The 16,227-nt window shown below is 45.0% G+C and overlaps 1 protein-coding gene across 1 annotated transcript; it reads left to right on the top strand.

The window, feature by feature from the left end:
* Positions 1-313: 313 nt before the first annotated feature.
* Positions 314-10,722, top strand: PRDM14 (PR/SET domain 14; the record flags this gene model as incomplete). The annotated part of the gene is made up of 6 exons (XM_084621081.1): positions 314-893; positions 1,356-1,513; positions 1,842-2,112; positions 4,228-4,430; positions 7,233-7,334; positions 10,495-10,722. The coding sequence occupies 6 exons, from the start codon at positions 314-316 to the stop codon at positions 10,720-10,722; spliced, it is 1,542 nt and encodes a 513-aa protein (XP_084477207.1).
* Positions 10,723-16,227: the final 5,505 nt, after the last annotated feature.

Consider the following 16,227-nt stretch of genomic DNA (forward strand, 5'->3'; position numbering starts at 1 on the left):
GGCCGGCCTAGGGCCTGCGGGGAGCGGCGCCCAGGCAGGGGCAGAGAAGCACCTAGATCAGCTGGCTCCCCTGCTGTGCGGGTCCTGGTGCGCGCCGGACCGGGCTGCGGGCGCTGGGTATTTCCCTTGCTCCGCAGACGGGGCGCCGGAGCAGCAGCCACGTGCCCCCCAAACCCCCGTAGAGGAAGGAGCCGGAGGCCCCAGTTATGAAGTGGCCTCTTCTTTCCCCCTAGGCCGGGCCGCTCCTTGTAACGAGGTGTCTCCCCTTCCCCCCAGGTGCCCTCCTCTCGCCGGCGGCTCCGCGGGCCCAGCCATGGCCCTGCTACTAGCCGGGGATCCTGCCTCCAAAGACCAGGCTTACGCGGGAGAGACCCTCAGGACCAGCCCGGGGGACATCGCCGCCTATTACCCGCCTCTGCCGCCCCCCGCCCAGTACCTGGAGGCCCTGGGGCGCCCTCCCGACCTCTTCCACCCGCTCAAGTCCCTGGGAAGGCTGCTGGCCACCTCCCCGCCTCTGGCCCCCTTCGGCTTCGCCACGATCCCGGCCTTCCTGACCCGGCCCTCGGCCCTGCAGGGCGAGCCGCTCTACAGCACCCCGCCCCTCGGCAGCAAGCGGCCGGCCCCGGCCCCCTGGCCCTCCTCCGGGCAGGCATCGCCCCGCAGCAGCCGGGCCCCGCCAGCGGGCCCCCCGGAACTGCCCAGCCAGCCGGGCGAGCTCTTCCCCGGCCCCGCCAGGAAGGGCCGAGCGGCGGCCGCGAGCCGGCCCAGCGCCCAGGCGGAGCCATGCAGCCCCTACGGCTTCAGCCAGGAGGATCTGCGCGCCGTGCTGTACGGGGCTGTGCGGGGCGCTCCGCACGCCGCCTCGGGGCTGCGGGTCCCCGCTGCCAGCCCGGGTAAGGCAGCCGCCCGGCGCGGTGTCCGGTACCCCGGGGGAGCGCATCCCATTGGCCCCTGCCTCGGTTTGCCGAGTCCAGCCCCCGCAGGCTGCTCGGCGCTTTGCGTGGACCCCAGCCCAAGGAAGGTGAACGCCTCTTGGGAGCCCGGCCCGGCCGGCGGGGTCACCGCTCCCCGGGTGGTGCCCGGCGCTGCAAACGCTGCATCTCAGCGCTCAGCCGGGCCGGGCTCCCCATCGCTGCTGCCCCGTGCAGTGGGTGTACAAAGGGCTCGCCTGGGCTAACCAGCGGGGTTCCTGTTCTGTTCGCAGGAGATGCCGAGTCTCACGCTCCGCTGCTGGACAGAGAGTCCCTCCAGTTACCCGAAGGTAGGTGAGACCCCAGGGCTCAGGTGCATTGGGACGCGCTCGGCCGATCCCCTGATTAGATGGTCTGTATTTCTGGTTTCCTCTCGCCCTCCAGGTTTGTCCGTGTTGCAGACGCTGCACGGGGAACTTCTGCAGCTGGGGGTGTTCTGCAACCACCTCATCCCCAGGGGCGTCCGCTTCGGCCCTTTCCAGGGCAAAGTGGTCAACACCAGCGAGATCAAGATTTACGATGACAATTCCTTGATGTGGGAGGTAGATGGGCTCGCCCCTGGGACATCACACTGGCTCGGTCGTTGCGTCGAAAGAAGGCTCTTTGTCTCCTTGCTACACGGGGTGGTGGTTTGGTCCTCAGCACGTGCAGAAACATATGGGAAGAAAATAATCAAAGCCCCGCTATAACCTTTCCACTGACTTGAATGAGGCCTCCCAAAGAGCAAGGACATGTTTCATGGCCCACATATAGGCTTTATACGTGCAGGGATCGGTGTCAATTGTGTACAAACGGGTTACACGGGGGAAGGTTTCTAACACCCGAAGTGCTAGGAAACCTGACTGGTTTCTTTCCCCATGTCTTATCCAGATTTTCGAAGATGGTCGCTTGAGCCATTTTATAGATGGGAAAGGAGCCTCCGGAAACTGGATGTCCTTAGTAAACTGTGCCAGGTTCCCAGAGGAGCAGAATTTGACAGCTATTCAGTGCCAAGGCCACATATTTTATGAAAGCTGCAAAGAAATCTTACCCAACCAGGAGCTGCTGGTGTGGTATGGAGACTGTTATCTGCAGTTCCTGGGCATCCCCATCAGTTTGAAAGGGGCGGCAGAAGGAAAGGGACCCCAGCAACAACCCGAAGGTCAGTGCCTGCACAGAGCCCTGTGGAAAGGGTTGTTATCATCGGCCTGTGGACCTGTACATTCTTTGTCAAAGTCAGTGATTATTTCGTTGTGATTATAATCACACAGCTGATTGTGTTCTGAATGTTTCATTTCGCTTTTGCTTAGAACAAAACCATTTAAAGTGAGTTGCAAACCATTGCAGATTCCATTTGTGTAAGAATCTCTATGCCTATTTCCAGTTATTTTACATGCATTTCAATCTCCGGTAAAAAGAAAAGGAGGACTTGTGGCACCTTAGAGATAAATTGGTTAGTCTCTAGGGTGCCACAAGTCCTCCTTTTCTTTTTGCGAATACAGACTAACACGGCTGTTACTCTGAAATCTCCGGTAAATAAATTAAGCCCTTTCCAACCTTTTCAGGGGGTGACAAGTTCTGCGTCCAATTCTCTACAGGGCAGAAACTTTCTACACGATTTAGTTTAAATAGCCCCATTAGATTAAAGACCATTAAAAGTCAAGGAAAAGGATCCATCCTTCCACTCCTTCACTTATTTGTTGAGATCTTAAAATCCCGAGACAGAAATTCCCTGGAGGGGCTGAGAAGGCTGAATATTTATGACCAGGGTAGCTACCGGCTCTGCGCAAAACTGCTCTGTGTGAAGTTTGCAACCGACTCAGATCGCAAAACAGGGATACAAAACCAACAGCCAGCTCCCCAGACTTCACGCCGTTTACTTCGGGGTTGCAGTCTTAGTTTTAATTTGCTCTCGGAATTTGTATTGTGAACAAAAGATGTAATTTAGCACATAAAATTTCTACAAATGGTGATTTCTGCCCGCAGAGAACTTGGAAACTAAGTAACTCGTGGTTGGGGAATACGGTCCCGTTCTTAATCTTAAAATCAGTGGCAAAATTCCCCCATTGGCTATAATCGGCCTGAGTCAGAAAGGAAACCAGAAATACAGACGATATTTGCCTGCTTTAAACATTCTGGCTCGCTTGCCCACACACATTATTACCGTTGTGATCTTAAGTTGTAATTTTCACATTCACGTTTTTCCTAAAGGGGGCAGACAGTTTGGAGTCCCAAATCCTTCACAGTAATCAGATGGTGCCGGGAAAGATGTGGTGTCAGAAAAGAAGCTGTCTTGTAGGGAAGACAGGATTCCAAAGCGAATAAATAAAAGAGATCAGTTTTAGGTAGCAACACTGTATTCTATAGAAAAAATGTTGCATTCATATATATACATATGTCAGAATGATACTGTATGAATGTATCAGGGAGACAGAATCACTGAAGAATGGTCCAGCTGACCGCAGCAAGAACAAAAGGAAGTGATTCTGTGGACCTCTGAGTATCTAGTTAAGGTTGTTTAACCCTGACAGAGGATTCCATTTTAAGGCTTGACTCAAGAATACTATTTTGGATTTGTAACCAGGGGAGGAATTGATACTGAAGTACTTTTGTCATAGGGAGGAAACCAAGGAAATTGTTAAGATCTGTTTAAAAGACAGTTGAAACTTTGAGTCTGAAAACAAAACCACACACTTGTGTAGTACATAATTTACATTACTTTTAAAACTTCAAGCAACATATGCAAAGTGATTTTTAAGTGGCAAATGAAACACACATTGCCAATATCAATATTAGTAAGTATATAACCAAACCGATTTATCATGGGTGGGGGGCTGCTTTATGTTGCAAGAGTTCAAGTTTGCTTGGTCAGATATTAATGTGCAGTAGTTGTTTTACTTGGGGTGTGCATTCGGACAAGGAATGGAGATCTCCGTTTAGGGGTGAAAGCCTGACCCCATTGGAGTCAATGGCAAACGCCCAGTGGTTTCAGTGGGGCCAGGATTTCACTCAAGACATATTTGTCTGCGCCACACTCTTGTAAATATGGTAAAATGTAAGACCACAAAAAGGAAATTCACGAAGGTGCTTAGCAGACTTCAATCTAGTTTGTAAACTCCATTGTATTTTTCTAATTATGTTGTAATTCTTGTTTAAAATTATTGTAATTCTAAAAAGCTACAATTGGGTTCCAGCTCTGAAAGACAATGACATTTGAAACTGACAGCTATTTACCTCGAAGTGTTTAAGTGAGGGCACTTAACCTTGTGTTGCACAGAATCTGGCGAGAGTTACAAATGCGAGAGATGTGGAAAGGTATTTGCCTACAAATACTACAGAGACAAACATTTGAAATACACTCGCTGCGTAGATCAAGGAGACAGAAAATATCCTTGCCATCTTTGCAACCGATCGTTTGAAAAGAGAGACAGACTGAGGATCCATATTCTTCATGTCCATGAGAAACACAGACCTCACAAGGTAAGGATTGCATCTGTTTTGTTTTGTTGTGTTTTGTTCCCCCCTCCAAGTTTTCATCTCATACTCTGAGTGATGGTTCCTGTATGAAATCTAGGAGCAAAACCAAGGAATTGTCGTAAACTTCTCCATCCCAAATGACAGTTGTAAATTACAATCCCTCTGGGATGCTTAAATGCTGACATTTAAAGAACATGTACACCTTGAAAGCATATCACCTGCTGGTACAATTCATACCATACCATGAAAGTACCTGCAGCTTTCCACGGGGCTCCCATTACAATGTGAACTCACCCAATGCCCGGTTTGAAATGGACACGATCTGAAAGCGAAGTCAATGTCTTCCCAGTAAGACAAGCGGGAGGTGCATTTGGAGAGGACGAGACAAGGAAAATTCTGAACGGTGATTTTAGGTACCATGGCATGGAGATTTATTGATGAGTATAAAACATTTCACACTGTTAACATATAGAGCCCATGACGGTCAGAGTCTGAGGAAAGGTAGGACAAGGCTGGCTTTGAATAGCATCCATCCTGTTATGGGAAGACTGGGGGGGGGGAGGGAGGTTTCGTTGTATTTAATTTATAACCACGTATCCCTTTAAGGGTTACCAGGTTGTAAGCTGTTTTGCTGCATTTCTCTCTGAATTCCCAGCTCTATTCCTCTAAAACCGCCCCTCTTGAGCAGAAGGGAGTTAAAAGTTTGATCTGGCACGGGCAGCTCTGAATCAAAACAATCTAGCAAGGCCAGTGCCGCTGGCTAGCCCGGGAGGGAGGAGGCTGCAGCCACAGCGAGAACTCCTGCAGCTCCGAAAGCCACAGGACAATGTTAACAGGAGTTCAGGGGTTTCTTTCTCTATGAGGCTGAGAGTTTTTCCCTTGCTGATTATATTTGTCCCAGTTAGCAAAGTCTGAGGGCTCAGGTTAGCGAGAGTGTCCGGCAGTTCACTTTCATTCCTACATTATCCTAAACCGTCATGGTGTAGTGGTTGTCTGAACTGTTGTCATGGGATATATCATAAGGTTAATTATTTGTCTGTTTGGAGGCTGCGAGCAAGCAGCATGGAGGATTGCAGAGATGATCCTATCAGGAAACGGTCCATCCTCCTTTAGGAGAACGATAGCACCTATCTGTATCAACTCAGACAATTACACTTCCTGACTTCCCACGATTGCTACGTGTTTGTATCCCATGAGACTCTAGCTGGAGCTTTGGGACTCTGCTTTCTCCTCATTTTAGCTAGATACTCGAAACAGGAAGGTGGCAACGGTTTAAATCTAAATATCTAGAATATTCTGTTATGGGAGCAAATCTGTGTTGTGATATTTGGCTAGTCTCCACCAAATACCCTTCTGTAGCCATAGGCTTCTCTCAGATGCATTGGCAATGTAAAAACAAGGAATTTTCATAACTGCTCGGTCAGGATAACCTTCCGAATTTTGATGTGACACAACAGAATGATGTGTAATATTTCAACATCTCACTTTCATATGAGCTGAAACATCATCCTGACTATTTTATAGTTCCTCCTGAAATAAAGTGAACTTCCAGTGAAGTTTGTTCTAGCTAGATCAACAATATTTCAATGTAATAACAGTAATAGTATCACACTGATTTAGAAATAGGGATAAGAGATTTAGATTAAAATGTGAGTTTATTAAATAAGAGTTTTGGAATGTTGTGTCATACGGTTTTCTTTCTTTCTTTCTTTCTTTCTTTCTTTCTTTCTTTCTTTCTTTCTTTCTTTCTTTCTTTCTTTCTTTCTTTTGTATGCAATTCACATAAAATGTCTAAACAGAAATGTCTTTCTTTCTGTTTAGACATTTAATGTGAATTGCATAAGAAGAAAAATATTGCAAGCCAAAATCAGCAGAAGGAAAAATCCATTGTGCATAGACTTTACATTCAGTTAAGTCAGAGAATGTTTTTAATGCAAAATGAGACCATATATGGTTTAAAATTTCTAATTTATTTTTAAAAATTACTCTGGTCATCACCAGTCCTGGCTGAGTTTATTTAATATTATGGATGAGAATTTCACTCAGGCAAATCATAACTGAAAATTACAATTCATGTTGAAGTCCATGCCAGTTTTTCAGTACATTTCAATAAGCTTTGAACACGGGCAGCTACAGAAGATGCCCCACATTATTCAGATTATTACTTATTTTGTTAAAAGGAAGGCAGTGATCTTTCAGTTTACCTATGTGGGTGGGAATTCTGAAGACTGAATGCTCTTAGGATTGAGCCTTGGATAGTATAATGAAATTTATGAACACTTTTTTTAAAATATAAAAATAGTGTTTTTTCAAAAATGAAAAATTAAAAATATATTTTTTATTTCGTTGTGGTTTCCTTTAATGATAATATTTATTACCCCATTACCATTATTGAAATGGTGGCAGAAAAATGTTCACTTACCAAAAACACAGGTTTTGGCAAACAAGAAATGTCTATAATATTTTTGATTAAAATTTAATTTTAAAAAAATTGACCATTTTTGGAAAAATGTAAAATGGGTCAATTTTTAACCCCACAAAGTGGAAACAACTTGGAAATTGCCCATGCTTTTACATTTGTTTTTGACCAGCTCTAATAAATATACATTAAAACGTTTTGCCACTTATGAGTTAAATTGATTATATTTGTTAGATTTATAAGTGTGTGTGTGTGTATATGTGTGTGTGTGTGTGTGTGTATACACACACACACACCTCTCTATCATTTTCACCAGTTATTGGCTTGTACTCTGACAGGAAATTCTTAGCTCTTGTGTGTCTGTGTTAACTTTGTTTTCCCTCTAGTGCTCAGTATGTGGGAAGAGTTTTTCTCAGTCCTCCAGCCTGAACAAACACATGAGGGTGCACTCCGGAGAGCGGCCCTACAAATGTGTGTACTGTAACAAGGTAAAGGAAAATCAAATCCTCTTAAGAGCTTGCTTTCTCCCATAGCTTACCTGTAGATTTTCAATACTCCACAGTGTGACCGGGTGCTTTTCTTTGTAGTTCTTTTTAATTATGTTTTCTATGTCAGGTACTATGAGCCTCTTTTTATAGGTTTTTCAAACTACCCAAAGAAATGAATCCACAAATTGGCTAAAATTATGACTTTGTTTACTTAATGAGAACTGCATTTAAAAAAGAAAGTGGAATGGTGTGGGAAGGATGGTCCTCTGGCTCGGGCCTCTTGAGAATGGGTTCAGTTCCCACTTCATCTACCTTGTGCCTCAGTTCTCCATCTGCAAAATGGAGTTAGTAATAGATCTTACCTCACAGGGGGAGGTATGAGGATGAAATCTATCAATGCTTGCGAGGGGCTGAGATACTATGGTGGATATCTAGATAGAAACATATGGTTTGAACCACTTCATGGGTCCTTATTGGCTCCCCTTCAGCATCAAGTAGTCCTTGAGCTTATTAGCACAACTTGATGAGTAAGATGCTCTTGGTCTGCTTCATGGGCCTGATCCTGCAACTCCAATTCATATGAATAATACCTACATTGAAGTCAGTAGGGCTATATGTGAGTAACAATTACTCACATGATTTAAGTTTTGTATGAGGCATCTGTACACAGGCAGTTCTTTGAAAGAGCCAGTTAGAAAACATATGATGCATAGCTTTGTTTAAAAACCTCAGCTTCTAATACTGCTCCCGCTAATAATCTAACCACTTCCTTCCATGCCTTCCATGGCATCTCCCACCAATACAGTGCTGTCCACACCAGTGCTTCTGTCAGTGTAACTTACGTCACTCGTGGTGTGTTTTTTTCTCACCCCTGAGCAATATAAGTTACACCGACAAAAGTGGTAGTGTAGACATAGCCCTAGTCTGATCTGCCAACAAGAGACTCCCTGGGACTCCTTTTGGGACTGCCAGAGCTCAGTGCTGAAAGAAGTCCAACGCTACACAGAAGGATCTATTCTCTCACTCTGGTAGAAGCCCTGCCACCTATACTCATGACCAGCAAACTGAGGATGAAATTTCACTTCACACAAGAGGTTGGGGTGCCAATGTCTGGGAGAGCAAAACACAGACAAAAGGAGTTTTGTAGCTGCAGCAGGAGACAGTCAGACCTCTGCACCTGTTGGCAACAATTTGTATACAAAAGTAACTTCTCATTAAAAGCATATCAAGCATTTCAGCTGAGACTTCTGCATTGACTGTAAACCACTGACAGGACAGACTGTCCCCGCGCATCCTGAGTCTTAGCAATGTTCATGTAACAGCTACCTTTCAACGCAGACCCAGTTCTGCACAGATCACTAGTTCTCATATTGTAGGATGCAGTTCTTCCATGGAGCTACCGGTAGATTTCTGAGGCGGTGCAAGTCTCTCTTTGTAATTCTCTACCATTCCAGAACATTAGTTGCTCCTCCTAAACACTCATAATTTCTCTTGCCTCCCCTAACCTACTACTACTGCTCCAAAGTAACCTTGCTTTTTCTGGCTCAGCCGGTGCAGCTGCAGCCTTCATAGAATCATAGAATATCAGGGTTGGAAGGGACCTCAGGAGGTCATCTAGTCCAACCCCCTGCTCAAAGCAGGACCAACACCAACTAAATCATCCCAGCTAGGGCTTTGTCAAGCCGGGGCTTAAAAACCGCTAAGGGGATGGAGATTCCACAGCCTCCCTAGGTAACCCATTCCAGTGCTTCACCACCCTCCTAGTGAAATAGTGTTTCCTAATATCCAACCTAGACCTCCCCTGCTGCAGACGAGGAAAGTGAGGCATGGAGAAATTCAGTAACTTGCTCAAGGTGACAGTTGAAGCCTATGGCAGAGACTGAGGCAGAATTGAGGTTACCTGACACCCAGTCCTGTTCCTTTACAACAAGACCCTTCCTCCTTTCTCTTTATGATATATACCCCCAAGTTCCTTTGCACTCTGAGTATCAAATCAAATGATCTAGAGGTGCAGCTCTGCTTGGAAAGCAATGGCTGTTGGTGGTTAGGTGAAGAAGGGATTTGTGGGTAATGCAGCTACACCGATTTATAGCACCTGAGGAGATAGCCAATATTTTTCTTGTGGGTGGGTGAAAGGGTAGTTATTTGTTATGTTCAATTGATTCTGCTGGTCTGTTAGAAGTGCTCCCCCGCTGTCAGTTGCTTGTCCACATGCCCTGTTTGGATGCGTGAGGCACTATTTGCTGTATGTTAAGGAGGACAACTAAGATCTCATTCGAGCAGAAAACAGCAATGTTGCCTTTTCCCACCAACTTCCATGAAGAATAGTGGTTGGGTGGGACAATGTGTAAATATGCTGAAGGCATGTTCCGTGAGTACGGAGAGAGAGCAGGGTTGGGAGCTGTTTCCTTCAAGGAAAGGAGTAAGGAATGTTGGGTGGTGGAGAAGGAACAAAATTAATTTGCCTAAGAAAAAAAAGAGAAAAATGAGCCCCCTTCGTTCTAGTCTGCTGAATTCCGACCCTGGATATGTGAGTACCAAAAAGGCAGCATTAGTTGTGGTAACACAATCATTTCTTTCCTTTTATGAATTTAAATGATTCCCTTTACAGAAATACAAACTAGATTTCTTTTCTGTGGGTTACGTTCTTGAAAACAAATACTGGAACAAGAGAACTGGGGTAAAAACCCCCAGTGTCTAATAAATACACAGCTAATTAAAGACATTATTGACCTGACCCAGCCTCCTTTGACACATGGAAAATACATGCTGGTGTCTTCCGGTCAGAAATGTTTTCATTGTAACTGGTGAGCCGGATTTTCCTCCCACACAAGCGTAAGGAGTCCACTGACTTTTGGTGGCATTAGCTCTGACGTATGCTCACTGGGGTAGAGGACATGGGAATCAGCCCCTGAGAGTCCTGCTTCTATGGCTTCATTTCTGAATGAGCAGAATAATCTAAGGGCTGTTCCAGCAATGGAGATTCTGTTGCCCTTCTGATGGGGAACAGATTGACTGATGCTTCAGTATAATGCTAACCTTCCTATGTATGTCTTCAGTGCTGGGCGGGGGTGGAGCCTTTAGGAGATTGTTTTCTAGACAATTGTCTAACCGCTTTTAAACTCTTTTCTCCCCCCCTCCATGCCGACCTCCTCATCAGGCATTCACAGCCTCCAGCATCCTGCGCACTCACATCCGCCAGCACTCGGGAGAGAAGCCCTTCAAGTGTAGACACTGCGGCAAAGCCTTTGCCTCCCATGCGGCTCACGACAGCCACGTGCGGCGCACACACAGCAAGGACAAAGGCTGCACTTGTGCTGTGTGCGGCAAGAACTTCCTGGAGCAGGAGGAATTCCGATTCCATATGAAGTTCCACGCTGCTCTTTAGCCAGCAGTCCTGCGTTTGGAGCTGCACGTAGCTGTGTTTGGTGTGTATGTTTCAGAAGATGAAATTCATCCTTGTGCTGGAGACGAGCCCTGGGCCTAGGCATCATTCACATCCCCTCATGGATGGCTTGAGTGGTGCCTTGGCCTTGTGCTGGGACCCCCACAGGGGTGCATGTCCCCTCAGATAAATGTCTCTTATGTGAGTGTCACCATGAATGTTTTTGTGCTTCCAATGTGATGTCTCCATGGACTGTCCAGAATGATGTGCAGAAACTCCTTTGGCTGTGTTGTTATGAGGTGCATTTTGTAAAACAGTGTAGTCCATGTTTACTTTTGGGGCTCCACCCCAGTGCTGAAGCTTATTTTCCCCTATTAGCTGGTTATTATTTTATGAAGTGTATAGTTCCGGCCATTTTAATACACGTTTAAGGCACAAGTCTATTTTTGTGAATGAATGTGAGCTGGCTGTGATGTGTATTGCATGTTCAAGTAGGGCATGTGTTTCTGGCCATTTAGTTCCATATCCAGTGGCATATTGGCTGAGAAAAACACTGGGGACATCCTATTGGGGCTAGACCATTCCATGTAGGGGCAGAGTGGAGCCCACATACCCCAGTGGGAGCAGTAGGATGCAATCTGCTTCAGGAAGGTAGAGCCCAAACATGTAAAGGGTGTGTGCTTGGTACGAAATAGTTGTGGGTTAGAGCACTGTGGCCACCCAGCTCTGCTGGCCACCCAGCTCTGTGGCCACCCAACCCTGCAGGCTGGGGATGGAGCTATGGTTCTGCCTCCTTTCCATCTCATTAGGGGAGTAGAGTGGAAGCAGGCCCCTAGCTTCCCAGATTATGGGGGCTGCAATTCTGTTGGCTCTTCTATGAGTCAGTCATATAACTAGGAAAAGGCTGCATACAGCCTCTGCTTTGTGCAGACAGGTAGGGCATGTCTACACAGCAACTAGACACCCACAGGCCGACTCCTGGGGGGCTGTTTCATTGCTGTGTAGAGTTTTGGTCTTGGGTTGGAGCCCGAGCTCTGGGAACCTCTCATCTTGCAGAGCCTTGAAGTCTAACCAGCAATGGAACAGGCCTGCAGCCCGACCCCTGCAAGCTCGAGTCATCCGGCACAGGCCAGCTGCGACTTTTTCTTTGCGGTGTAGATATACCCAGAAGGGCCAGGCACAGTCTGGCTGCAATTCTTTTATGGGAGTACTTTTCCCTTGTCTGTATGGCATAGAAATATTCTAGTGCATCAGACCATGTCAAGGCAGGTAGCATCTGTGAAAGTCTTTACCTCTCGTGCTGTTCTGTATAGGGATCACTTGGATCCTGACACTGAAATCTGTATCCTTTTATACTTTCTCATAATGCTTACTGCATTATTATTATGGTGCTGCTATTGGGTGCTTGGTTTTGTTTTTTTAGTGTAATTCAGGTAAAACAGAGTTTATAAAAACCCAATTCTGCTACTTTAGCAGAGTCCCCATCTCCATTATGGCAACGGGCATATTGGTCTAAATATAAGCTCTGAAGTACATGATGGGCCTAGGAATTCTTGATGATGTTAGTTTTGAGATATATGCACTGAGGGTCAAATCCCACAAACTCTCTGCTTGCAGGATTCACACTGGAGTAAATGGGAGTTCCACATCCTGAGTGAAGACCTGATCCTCCATTTCCTATTGAGGTTTCTTCAATCCGTCATTGATTTTTCTTAAGCAAAATTGAAGCCTTTGTTTCTATAACTCTAAATGACCTCCAGGGGAGCTGTTGGGTGCTGTTAAAAAGCCCACTTATTTCAGCAGCTAAGTATCGATTTAGGATATTTATTTCAGGCTCCTGTTTTTGAAAATCTTGGCCTTGTGTGTGTGTGTGTGTTTCTTTTATTCCTTTTCATCCATCTTGAAACTAAAGAAGGGCCCAAACTAAAACCCGAGATCTTTTCCTTTACTACTTCTTAGGTGTGTTGCAAATCTGACCCTGGATCCTGATTTGAGTTTTACCAATGGCCTGTTTTATAGCAGACTGAACCAATCACTCTTGATTAAAAAGTTAGATTCCAAACTTTGGAGAGTCCAAAATCCAGATTATGCAGCCACATAAAGTGAAATCCAAAGTCCTAAAAGAATTTTTTTTCTCTCTTAAACACACAGGGTGAAATCCAATCTGGTGTAGAAGCTCAGCAAAAGGCGTATGCACTAAGTATGTCCTGCTTGAAGTTGGGGTGGGGACACCTAATTGATGCAGCGGCCTTGGGGTAGCCCTTTGCACCAGTATGAATTTCACCCAGAGATTACCTGTGACTGGGGAGCTGTGATTCTTTCTTTTACTTTTTAAAGAAAAACAAAGAGAATTGAAACATCTGTTTAAAAACCTCTTCCCAGCCCAGTAAGGATTTACATGGACTTTACACACAAATAATGGAGAAAGATGGATCACATTTTGAGCCTACAAACCTTGACAGTGTCCTTTTAAATATGTCACAGAGCTAGAAAAATGTTGCTTGCATGTTTCATTACACTAGCCAAATAATATGTATATACTGATTTGCACTAATATTTCTATTTATTGTTGCACACTCATGGGTTTTCATGGATAAAAATCTTGCAAGGAATATTTATAAAATGATTTAATTGTAAATGAAATATTTAGGTTCAGCATTAGTTAATATGTAGGCAATAAAGTATATATGTGTAGGGGAAAGTGGATGAAGGTTTTGTTTGTTTTGGAATATTTTGCACATATTTTGGTACCAAAGCGTCTTATAGCATAGAAAGGACATGTTAACAGTCTGAATTTCTAAGTGCTGAACTGATGAAATTCCCTCCCATGCAGACAGCCAGCACGGAGCTCATACATTACTCAAGTCATGCTGAAGTATAGTTAGGGGGCTTATATGGGACTTCATTTGCTGGCCCTCTGCATAGAGGTGATTTTCACCCTTGTAGAGAATTCCCATTCAGAAAAATGGGAGTTTGGTGTGTGAAGACCTTGTTGGTTCAGGCCCTTAATTAACTCAGGATTCTATGAAATCATCAGCTACCTCAACAAGGAACCAAATGTGTCTGACTTACTAAGAATTAACTAGAAGTGCTGTGAAATGCATACAGATGGTTTCCCAAATAGGTAACGCTCCTCATTGCACATATGTGAGGATTATTTATGGAACTGTGGTGCCACATTGTTTGTAGTCCTTTAGTTATATGTACTTGCCTCTGGTAGAAAGTTACACTTCGTACGAAAACACAAGCCGTGGTTTTGAAACTCTGTGTGAGGGGTTTCACGTTTGCTTCTGATTGTAGGTATCCTGTTTGTTATATTGCATTTTGAGCCTGTAAATCTTCGTGTTTATGTTAATTGTTAAGAATGCTACTGTGAGATTAATGCAGAAGGCACTCAAACAAAATAAATGCTATGAATTTAATAAATTCTGGCTTTTAGGAGAGGGCTGGAGAGTTTTTCTGGTCGATTGGTTCTACACGTATTTACATTCTAAATCCTGATACAGAAATGTAAAATGAAGCAATTGACATCTTGGCAAACTCAGCGAAATGCATCTTGAGTGTAAATCACACATCCCCTAAATACAGCTGGAGCAACTGGTCTCTGTGCTGGGAATTAAGGGCTGGCTTGATGGCAGTTGACTTCAGTGGGAGGTGAGGCTGCCCAGTGCTTTCCAGGAATGGGCCTAAATGGATATGCATGAGTTCTGGCCTCTGAATCATGGATCCAGCTCACTCCCACTTGTGAATAATGCAATGATCCCTGGCTTATGCCAGTAAAAGCCTTTTGCCATGCCAAATATAAACGTGTGGAGAATCCCAATTCTACCTGCAATTCCCATCACACAGCACCTGAAATGTGACCGTCTCTGGGATGGAGGGTGGCAACCGATCAGCACACTACACAACAGTGGAGAAAGGAAATAAAGCCACGTGACTCTGCAGAAGACAGCAAACATGAAAGCAGCTTGAATTGCTCCCTGAGTCTGAGGGTGGGCCAGTGCTGTTAGTTCTTAGTCTCTGCCAGGGGAAATGTAACGATTGTCAAAGTAAGCATATGCACGTGCCTTGGGGTTCCTGCAGCATAAAGCAGGAGAAAGATGAGGCTTATATTAAGGAATGCTCCTTTGACCTTCTGTAGTCTATGGATGTCCTGTTTGTGGCCAGTGTGCTAATGCTTCCTTCTAGAGGATTTAAATTGTAGAAGAATGTTTGCCCCTTCTGTTAAAATGCTGCCAGGAGCCTGGCAAATGAATAGCCCCAGACGGCTCAGCTGCGAACTGGATTTCATGTCCACGTATTGGGGGTGGGGAGGTTGTGCTCAGGGAGGGGTGCGCTGCACTTTTTCATCTGGCATATTCTCTGAAGGATTGCTTCCTGTAAATGTAGCAAGGCACCGCCATTACAGCAGCTGTGCTGTTTGTCCAATTTAAGGGAGAATATTCATGACAAAGCTAATCGTAAAGTCTCAGGATCCTTTCTCCTGGGATTAGCCCAGCTGTTAGATCCCTTTGCACCAAATAATTAAATTCTCCTGCTAGCCATATCTGAGGTAATACATAAAACACAGCACTTCTATCCAGCTGCCTTAACAGAAACTAGGAGGAATCTTTGGTTAACATACAAAATTGTATGTTACAGATCCTAGAGGAGGTTTGCAGGGAGTTCTCTGGGACCAGGTTTTGGGCCAAATACTGTAGCATTCTTTTAGCTCAGGCGAAGTGACCATGGGACTTGCCTTATCACACACAGCTTGTGGTGGTCTGCCATTTTTTGCCATGTCTGGGAAGAGAAGTGCCTGAAAATGGGAGGGGTAAGTCAAGTCATCATGATAAATCTAACCTTTGAGAAACTAATTGATTTAAGTGCTTTGCTTTATCTGTGTAAAGGTATTTTAAATGTTAAATAGGAGGTGATCTAAATAGAAACCAGAGGGTGATGGCAATCTCAGCCCTTTCCTTGGGTTTCAGGGGCAGGGGTGTGTATAACCTCTGAAAAGGCACATTGTGAATGACAATAGAGAGACTACAACAATAAGATGGTCCTAAAGCTCTGCCTGACAAGTGCAACAAAACAAAAGCCACTCCAGTGACATCTGCTGCCCTTTGGCTGTGTCCAGCATGCTACCAAATGTTCAAATGCTTTTTTTCTCCTTCAAAGCACTATCCTGTTGTATTCAGTGGGGGAATGAGTGAAAGACTAGGCAGTTAAGTACCGTGGAAAGCAGCTTAGTGAATTACAGATAATGCAGCAAACAAATATTGATTAAGCCAAACTGTTCATTAAACAAGGGAAATCATTTTACCTAGGGGGCCCGAGTGTGGGGTGTTCTCGCCACCTGACAAGATTCTCTGCAATCTCCTGTTTAGCCCTACAAACGCTTTGAAACTTTCTCTCTTACAAACTTGCTAACTAACTCTCTCTATCACACACACACACACACAAAATTTCACCCACCCTGCCCAGCAGCAAATACAGGGGCAGTGGGAGACATGCAACTGGTTTCCT

Source organism: Lepidochelys olivacea, assembly GCF_965140295.1.
Source record: "Lepidochelys olivacea isolate rLepOli2 genome assembly, chromosome: 2".
Classification (NCBI taxonomy): domain Eukaryota; kingdom Metazoa; phylum Chordata; order Testudines; family Cheloniidae; genus Lepidochelys; species Lepidochelys olivacea.